Consider the following 9,997-nt stretch of genomic DNA (forward strand, 5'->3'; position numbering starts at 1 on the left):
CTTTATTTTGCTAAAACAGCAACATATTTCATCCGATGCAAACCTATACAACAGGTCATTTGGCACACTCCCCCCCCCAGGTGTCTCATCATTTTTCAAAGTATCGTAGCAGTTTCAAATCCAAACATCAATCATATTCGTTGAATTTGTGCATCATTTTCAGACTCTTTCTTCAAGTAACGCAAAAGACCATAAAGCAGATCATGATAAGTGTTGAAAAATAATAATAAATAAAAATCATTCTTGGAGCTAAAAGTTTGTGGCTGACCTGGTACATTTGTGAATGAGAATTATTATTCTCAGTTGATTCACGAGTCAAATTCACTTTATTTCAATTTTTGTAATTCCGCTCCTAAAATTGTAACACTGAACCGATTCTAGCCAGGTAAATTCAGGGCAATTTGAGAAATATTTGGCTTCTGAACATTAAACAGCAGTGTAAAGCCACTGTAAACACTGGCCTTTAACCTTTTTTAGGTCTTCAACAGTCAGAAAGCATGCATACACAGACAGAGACAAGGCAAGTGTCTCCTTGCAACAAAACCCAGGTAAGAGTAACAGCAAGAAGCTGAGCAAAGTGCTGAATTGTAATATTTAAACATAAGAGTTCAGATATCAGAAGTACAATTGATGCTTCAACAGGACCCGACAGATGAACAACTTGTGGTTGAGCGTCCACGAAGGCAGATGCCACGGTAACGTGAGGAGCACGTCAGAGGTTTGTAATGGATCCTCCACGATGAGATGCCTTAATGGAATTTAACAGTCATCTGGTAATGAAAATACTGTCAGAAATGGCCAACCCCCCACAAATACTCAGTATTTAAGCAAGCATTGAATTGCTAAAGGGTTCAGACAGTGAGCCAAGGTTGCGTTTCTACCATTTTTTTTGTTGTCTTCACCAACCAGCCCCTCGGAAATACCTCAAGGCTGCGTTAAAGGGATACAATCACTATTTTCTGGAAGAATACCAAGAAAGTTTGGCCGCAAACACGATGTTACCGTCACACTCATAACTAGCAATACTGGATTACTGTAGATACCTGAGGGACGACAAACGGCTCATATGAGGCACAATTTTATAAGATTTGTCACGTTTTTGTACAACCACATCTGATTCATGATTCGGGTTGTGATAAAGTAATATTTTTTAAGTTAAAAGCATGAAATATTGTAAAAACGTGCCAAAACAGAAGCGCTCCCTCATCTCTGGAATGGCAAGTTCCTCTATATGGAGCTCTACCATATTAATACTGATACTGTCCAAGCCTCTAAACAGACGGTTATCTTCTCCCATGGGCATCCGATTCATGTCCATTTCACATGGTCTAGCGCATTGCACAAAATAAGGAGCCAAATAGTGCTATTTCAGACACTACAGCACTCTAAAAATAAGAAAACAAGGGGGGAAAAAAGGTGTACTGCAATCGGGATCTCTCGAAATCCAAGGCAGCTTTTGCATAAAATACTGACAGATTAAAGACAGACAGACCAAAGGGATGGGACGAGAGGTTTAGCTGTGTGAAATCATAACCGGACGGATGTATACCTATGGAAGACGAAAATAAATATAGTTTAGCATTAGGGCCTTCCATTTTAGTACATACAGCAAAAAAAAAAAAACATCCATTAAATTTTTCTCTAAACCTTAAATTCTCATTCTGGGAATGGGTGTTAGTTATCCCCGTTCGGAAAGATCTCCCAAAGAACCGTTTTTCCTTTCACACTCTGAGACCTTTGAGAAGGGAAGGGAGCTGGCAACCAATCCCATAATGCATTAGGCTACACAGGTAAGCATGGCTGAGTAGTACACCCATGTCCCTATAGTCCCATAAAAAAATGAAAATAATGGGTATGCATTGTCCTTACTAGAGCACTTGGCCCACTACGAGGAAAAAAGAAAAAAGAAATCCGTTTTGTGGCATTTTACATTAGAGCAACTTGTTTTTAGAGCAAGCCAAAAAAACAAAACAAATAATCCAGACATTCTCTCCCTCTCAAAAGAGACCGAAAGATTAAGGAGAAAATAAAATCTTGTTAGTGGCAGTTCTGCAGTTGCTGTTGATCATATTCTGCGATCAGTTTTTTTAAATGTGCCAGTTTGTGGTGTAGGTATTCACAGCGGTTCTTCTCTTGGCTATAGTTGGGATTAGTCTGGGAGAAAAAAAAAAAATGCAATCAGCAATTTGAACTAGAAGCATTTTGGATGTTAAGTAACAAAAAAGTGGAAGAGACTGTCCGCTTACCTTTTTGATTTTGCGATACTCTTGAAGTATCTGATTGTGGATTGTCTGTGAAAAGAACAAACAGATCATTACAATGAAGTTCCTGCTCGAATATAGTAGTTTTAAATGTGTAATGAGATCTAAGACATGCAGAGTAGTCTGATATTTTTACATGAGCTCTTCAAATTGCGTTCGGTCTCTTCCTACAGGTTTATGGAAAGCTATAGGATCAATTTACCTCCTCAAATCATATAATAGAAAATGTAAATACATTTTATTTCTGCTGGCTCAGTTAGGATTTTTTCCAAGATCTCCATTGCTCCCAATGAACATATTTATGCACACTGCATACATTTCCTCCCGTGTTTCGCCCTCTTTAATGGTTTTGTTAGACCAGGTTGCTTTTTTTTTTAAGCCAGATCTGGCGACAGTTTTACAGCTATAATACAAGTAGCAGTTCTGTCAGCTGACGCCAGTGGGCCATCCTCATTATTGAGCCCGATTATGACTGTGTGTAGAAGAAATAAATGATCCTCATGACATTATGCTCCGGTTATTTAACATCATTGCCTCTAATCAGTCGGTTGATTGTGTTGTTTTTATTCATTATGCTCCAAGACTAGTTGTTTTTCTTCTCTTACCTCTCTCATAGTAACATTTTCCAATTTATCAAAAAAAAGAAAACAACGCTAGGACCCTGGATGAGTCAACTACATTCTTTAATTTCTCATTTTCCAGAGGAAGACAACTACTGGGACCAGGCTGGCGTCGACAGCATATTAATAAAAAATTAGGAAGTTGTAATCAAATGCATGGGTGGATGTACTGTATTTTTCGGTGTGGGCTTTTCAGCAAAGATACCTTATACTTATCGGTGCCTTGCTGGAGTTGTTTGAGCTCGGAGTCGAGTATAGTGAACTGTCGGGTGATGCTCTCTATCCGTGCGTGGAGGCCCCGGTACTCACTGTACTCTGCGTTGAAGTCATTTTTGTAACTCTGACGTTGCTCTTGTGAGCTTATCACGGTGTACTTTCTGTTGAGGAAACCAAGCGGAAAAAACAAACAAACATTGTTTTATAAACGTCATAAAAGTTTAATGTTATTTTCTTTCAGTTATATAACACTTTAAAATATATCTGATGCAAAAGGTAAGAGCAGAAAACTTGGCAATGTATAATGTACAGAGAGGTGCTTACAATAAATAGTCTGCTGTCTCTGACGAAGATGCAGGAATACTGGAGCTGTGGCACGTTCCGTTCAGACCTGAAAAGAAATAAGGTGAATTCAAGGACAGAGTTTTATCCTGCAGACTGAGGGACAAGGATAGTGTGCAATGATGTCAGTCCAGAGATATACACCTGCTAGAAACAGAAGCTGAATGGGGGTTTTCCAAAATGTCACATTTTCAAAAAGATACTAGTTGAAAATTGACTAGTTGGTGGGTTGTTTGAACTAAGTGACCACACTGGCTGACTAGGTCAGTTGTTGAAGTAATAATTGACTGGTTGGTGGGCCGTCTAAATGACTATTCAGCTTAATTACCTCACTGAGTCGGTCACCAGTTGGACAACTAGTCCACTAGTTGGAGGGATGTCCAAATGCTGGGCTGCCTAAATGACTATTCATCTAAATGATCTCACAAACCAAGTGTGTCAACTGTTGGACCACTATTCAAATAGTTGGAGGGTTGTCCAAATACCTATTCAACTAATCGACCTCACTAACACAATAGGTTGGCTGTCTGAACGACTATTCAACTAACTGACCTTACTAACAGTCTAGTCCAGCTGTTGGACTGCTAAATTGGTAGTTGTTGTGGTGGGCTGTCTAAACCAGTGTTTCCCAACCTTTTTTTAGTTGCGGCACCCTTTGGAAATTTTAACAAATTTGTGGCACCCTACAAAATTAATTGTCACAATACTTGAATTTCTAACTTCGATATGATACTTTGAAAAGTATGGATATTCGGTACAGCAGGGAAGAACTGCAGAATATGGTCATACAGATATATTTAATATTATTAAAAAAAATTGTCCATTGGTGGCAATCAGTAGGCTAATTTCTAATGAAGAGACCAATTTATATGACAAATTTTAATGTAGGCTTTTATTCATATGTAAATGTTGTTCAATTACCATTATAACTCTCACAAATGTTTGCTCACTCAGTGCATTTTTGATTTTATAGTGGGGTAATTTTGTTGCAGTGGCACGCGATAGCTTGATTTCAAACTTTGTTTTTATTACTGACTGCTTGTCATTTTTTATTCAATTCAAAAGAAATTACTAATGATAGCACAAATAAAAATAACGATAGGCCTACAAATTAAATAAATTGCTTTTTAGTTTTTCAGGTAGGTTTAACAGTAGGGTTATTAAGAGATTTTTTTTTTACCAATTATCCAAATAATGTTTAGTCCTAGAAAGCTATTATTATCAGAACACGTGAGCATAACATGGCGGTTAGCAGATCAATGAATGAGAGGGCAGCGTTAACAGATTTGCCCATATACCACACCTTGTTACAACACAGTAAGGCTATTGCAAACAGAAACAATACTGTACTACATCGATGTTTCCTGTCGGCTCGATTTTTGAGTGGACTTTGCGGTTTCGATGAGCATGAACGATATATGAGTGGTGCGAGCGGAGCGCACATGCATAGAGCGGGATAGTACGCAGAGCGTCACACCACGTGAAAGTGAAACCTGAGAGGTGAACTAATCTTCGGCAGCCGGAATTTCAGTGCATCTTGGCGACATCAGAAATTGATATTATATAACAGATGATTTTTTTAACATTTTAGCAAATAAAAAAAAAAAAAAAAAAAAAAAAAATTATATATATATATATATATTTTTTTTTTTTTACACGGCACCCCTGCTCTCAACAGACGACATCCCGGTTGGGAAACGCTGGTCTATACTACTATTCAAGTATTAGTCCAACACCTAACCTAGTCATTGAGGATGAATCAACTAGTTAGTGGGTTGTCTGAACAATTATATTCCGCTAGCTAACTGTGTTGGTTTTGGACTACTAATTGGTGGGGTGGGCTGTCTGAACTGCTATTCAAGTAATCATCCTCATCAATGACTAGGCTGGTTGTTGGACTATTCAACAAGTTAGTGGGTTGTCTGAATGATTACTCCACTAATGACTTCACTAACCAAATGTGTCAGTCATTGGACTACATATCTGATTTGTGGACTGCCTGAACAACCATTTAATAAAACCTCAATTAGCAACCAAGTTGGTTGTTTACATAATGACTTGTTTCTAGCTGTTAACTAAACAACAAATGAAATGTAAAAACACTTTTGAACACTTTTCCTTCACAGATCTAATCGAGACGATAAACTAGATTTCAAGTGTGTCAAAAGTTCATCCGTTCACTACAGAGGTAGTTTCTGACCCCATAATCCAGAGGTGTCCAAACTCGGTCCTGGAGGGCCGATGTCCTGTAGAGTTTTGCTCCAACTTGCCTCAACACACCTGCCTGGAAGTTTCTAGTATGCCTAGTAAGACCTTGATTAGCTGGTTCAGGTGTGTTTGATTAGGGTTAGAGCTAAACTCTGCAGGACACCGGCCCTCCAGGACCGAGTTTGGGCACCCCTGCCATAACCCTTGACATCATAAATGACTCAGAGAAACCAATCCGCACCTGGGCTCCTATCGCTGGTTGTGACGTCACAGGGTTTCCTCTGATCCAAGCCACGGTCTTCATCAACTCTCCTCTCCTTCTTCATGTCCCGCTCTCGGTCCCTGTCTTTCTCCTTGGACTTGTCTTTGTCCTTGTGTTTTTTGGACTTCTTCTTTGACTTGCCATGCAGGGAGGGTTGAGCGCTCTGGGTCTGAGACCAGTCCAAGCTGCTGTGGGCCGGGGATGTGGAGCCTAGGCCATCCTCTTGCGTTGTGGAGCTAGGGGCGAACGAAGGGGGCTGACTCAGTCTCTCCGCCACCGCCGCCTCCTGACTTTCACAGTCTCGGCCATTGGAGTCGTTGCTGACATCCGAAAGGGGGTCGAAGGGTCGGGGGATCTCCAGCAGAGGGAAGTGGGAGCTCGACGACGTCTCTGCTGATTGAGAACTAGATGAGTCCTTCCCATTGGATGAACTCAGTTTGCCATTGATGAGCCCTGTAGACTTACTGGCTAGATGTGATATTCTGGGTTTCTTATTGGCCAAAGGATCGATGAACTCTGCTGCAGGTCGTTTCTGTTGGACACAATCAATGATGGTTCGTAAAATTGGGATGTTTAAACAGTCAAATATTAATTAGCAATTAATAGTTTTAATTAGTTAACGTTGGTTAATTCCAGCATTTTAGAGGCAGAGAAAGTTCAATTTAACATAAGTATCATTATACTTTGGTCAAAGATGAAGTAAAACTTCAGAATAACAACATGCACTAATGAATCGTGCACACTAAAATTATTTGATTTGTCAGCAAAACAATGTGTTAGTATGTGAGCGAGGGCTTCATCACGTCCGCCAAAAAGAAAAGTCAGAGGCGGAGGATTTTGATGAAATATGAAGAAATATGGGAGCAGTTAAGGATTAACCCTCAATATTTCCCCATTATCCAAGCAGATCCATCATAACCAGCTTTGACGGGTCTAAAACGGGGCAAAAGGCTGACCTGAGAGGGCGAGCTGCTGGCTGGTTCTTTATGCGGGCTGACCGGACTCTCCCCAGGCACAGGGCCACTGCTCTGAGGCTTACACAGTTTTCTGTGGAGAACGAAAGACGGAGAATCATCAGTTTAAAAAGAACCAAGGAACTGCTTCAGTGAGATCCCAAAAAACCTGACTAATCTAGAAAAGTGCTGTGGATTGTGCTGCAAATGTAGGCCCGTTAATTGGTTTGCAAGTGTAACAGAAATATATTTCAAACCTGTTAAATTCAGTAAGGAAATTCAAGACAATATTTGACATTCACTAGCCCCATCTGAACTTGCCAAAGACGTCTTTTTGAGACATTTGATTGCTAATAATGAAATGTTGGTTACACAAATATTGTCCATAACTTGTCAGCAGCATTTTTGACTGTTCTGACTAGTATTCATGAAGACCGAACCAGATGAAGCAGTTTGGAAATCGATATACCACTTAAAACAATACATACACACCAAAATATGTCGAGCACAAATACAAATTGTCAAGTGGTATAAATGGTGTCATTTTTCGCTATTAAGTGAAACACCACCACATGTTAGAGGATGGGCACTCCAATCACTTTAGGCAGTTTATTTTTCCATAATGTCAAATATGGTAAACGCATTAAGTGCACTTAAAAGGGATAGTTCAGCTGAAAATAAAAATAGTTCTGTTATCATTTACTCACCTTCAAGTCATTCCAAACCTGTATGAGTTTCTTTCAGCCATTTATTTTTGAATAAACAAATTTTGAAGAATGTTGGTAACCAAACAGTTGACTTCTACAGTACGGAAAAAAAAATAAATAAAAAAATACTAGTATGGAAGTCAAATGGTGCCGTCAACTGTTCAGTTACCAACATTCTTCAAAATGTTATCTTTTGTGTTCAGCAGAAGAAAGCAACTTATACAGGTTTAGAACAACCTGTGGGTGAGTAAATGAGGTCAGAACTTTCAATTTTGGCAGAACTATCAACTTTAATACATTTAATGCCATCAAGTTTATAATGCTGCTTGAGGTTTGTATGTCAACAGGGGGCAGTATGACATGGGCAAATGCATCCTTATAGCAGGCCCCACCTCCATCAAGGGTACACGGACCAGGGACTATGCCTGAGAGTAGGAGGCATGAGTCGCTACGGTCTCTATCGAACTGTGTGCCCCCATGCACGGCTGGACCTTGGACCTGTGCCACCCACACACATGGATCAGCATGTGCTGGAATAAGGTTGCATCACTAACTTCCCGACTACACACAGCCACGGCTCTTCCGTGACAGCCTGGAGTCCGCGACCAGATGGGAAAGTGGGTGGGTGTGAGGGGGGGGTGGGGGTGTAAAAAGGCCTGTCGGCTGATAAGCGTTGCCACCGGGTTTCAAAGTGCAAGAGTGTGGAATGTGTTCCACCTGAGTGTTGGGTTTGTTTCCGCCAAATATTTCCATTTTGTTTTGAACTGATATCACAACACCATGTTCTCGCCAGTCTAGCACGCAGCATGGCCTCTCTAAATTTAGCTTCCAGGGTCCAGTCTTCCTCCCCCAGAGTTCATGGGAACCCAGACTTCTCCATGTAGAGCCAAAGAAGAGATCGGAGATCAAGGGTGAATGCAGCTGTACAACTACAACACCTGGCAGATAAAGGTTTTTGGACATATTGTGAACCAACTGGTGTGTAATATACCAGCATCAAATGGTAGAAATTTGGTTATGCAATACACTACTGCATGGCAGAGAATGAATACTACCGTTTTTAAAAAAATGACATTTCCATAGAAGTGTAAATATTGGTGTATAATATATACCTACCATTGGTGCAATTTAAGCGTGAAGAACCACCTTCATTTGAGAATACGCCAAATATTGAAATACGCAAAGAATTATTTAATTACCCTATAATATAATATTATATAAAGTCAAAATAAAATGAAATATTTAAACACTTAAAAACCACTTAAATACAACTTGGTTTAATAAAATGAATACCAGCGGAAATACATCAGTAGGAACCGAAATAAAATAAAACCATAAAATAAAATTAAAAAAAATCACTTAAAAATACACCACCTAGTTACATAAAATTAATACCCAGGAGAAAAGAATACATCAGCAGTAGGAGTCAAAATAAAATAAAAATGTAAATAAAAATCACTTAAACACCACCTAGAAAACCGCAAAAAAAAAAAAAAAAGGGCACATGTATACAGACATCAGTACTGGAAGTCGAAATAAAAAAAAAACAAATAAAATCACAGAAAATAAAGTAATAATTTAAAATAAAATAATTAAAATAACTTAAAATAATAATTATAAAAAAACACTATTAAATAAATTCCAAAGAGAGAAAAAAAAAAAAGGAAAAAGAAAAAAGAATTCACTGTAAAAATGAAGCTTACCGTACAAGAATTCTCTTCAGAATCTGCTGGTCCACCTCAGTATAACCAGGCCAGTCCTTCTGAACTTCCTTAAACAAGCAATTCTTCAATGTGAAGGTGTTGTCCTTACTATTCAGGTTAGCCACCTACACCCCACCAAATAAAACACAAAATAAAACAACAGGCTTAAGTCTTTGGCTTTCTAAAAATAAGAGTACAAGCGCTGCATTTCAACACCAGACAAACACTACAACGGCACGCTGACAGCCTGTGTGTTATATGCACTGGCTTTACGCAGGGCTAAGCTTGTTTATCATCTATGTAATGACAAATGTGTCTAGGTTGAGCCATAATGTCTAAGTAGAGTTCAAAAACATGATTTTGAATGGGTCAAAAACTAAATGAGTCATAAACCAAACTCTGAAAGAGGTTTTTGGTTACATTGGCTATGCTCAGAATAGTATACTTGTGCTATATTTACAGTATGCAGTATGTATATCGTGTGTGTCTGTATGTAACTGTATAAAGTAATCACACAGTATTATTAGCACTGGTTATGAACCTGTTGCAGGAGGCAGTCCAGCGTCTCCTTGTCCTGAGGAGACAGGCCGTCCTTCGTGAGCCGCACCAGGAGTTCGGGTTTGCGGTAGGGTTTCAGGGCCAGTAAATGCACCAGCCGTACCCTCAGCGGCCGCGGCGGGCTCTTCTTCTGACTGCTGGAGATGACCGGCCGCGAGAAGTTTCGT

The 9,997-nt window shown here is 39.5% G+C and overlaps 1 protein-coding gene across 1 annotated transcript in view; it reads right to left on the minus strand.

Moving 5' to 3' along the window:
- LOC107586435 (RNA polymerase II elongation factor ELL-like) overlaps window positions 1-9,997 on the minus strand; it is a 65,466-nt gene continuing 55,469 nt past the window's right edge. Inside the window, exons 4-11 of the mRNA XM_016273803.1 lie at window positions 9,814-9,991; window positions 9,273-9,397; window positions 6,866-6,956; window positions 5,889-6,441; window positions 3,422-3,488; window positions 3,087-3,258; window positions 2,247-2,291; window positions 1-2,154 (exon numbers count right to left, since the gene is read on the minus strand). Of these exons, the coding sequence (XP_016129289.1) occupies window positions 2,038-2,154; window positions 2,247-2,291; window positions 3,087-3,258; window positions 3,422-3,488; window positions 5,889-6,441; window positions 6,866-6,956; window positions 9,273-9,397; window positions 9,814-9,991 (1,348 nt within the window). The 3' untranslated portion in view covers window positions 1-2,037. The remainder of the gene's footprint in view (window positions 2,155-2,246; window positions 2,292-3,086; window positions 3,259-3,421; window positions 3,489-5,888; window positions 6,442-6,865; window positions 6,957-9,272; window positions 9,398-9,813; window positions 9,992-9,997) is intronic.

This window comes from Sinocyclocheilus grahami, unplaced genomic scaffold (assembly GCF_001515645.1).
Source record: "Sinocyclocheilus grahami isolate Dianchi unplaced genomic scaffold, SAMN03320097.WGS_v1.1 scaffold81.1, whole genome shotgun sequence".
NCBI classification, from domain to species: Eukaryota; Metazoa; Chordata; class Actinopteri; order Cypriniformes; family Cyprinidae; genus Sinocyclocheilus; species Sinocyclocheilus grahami.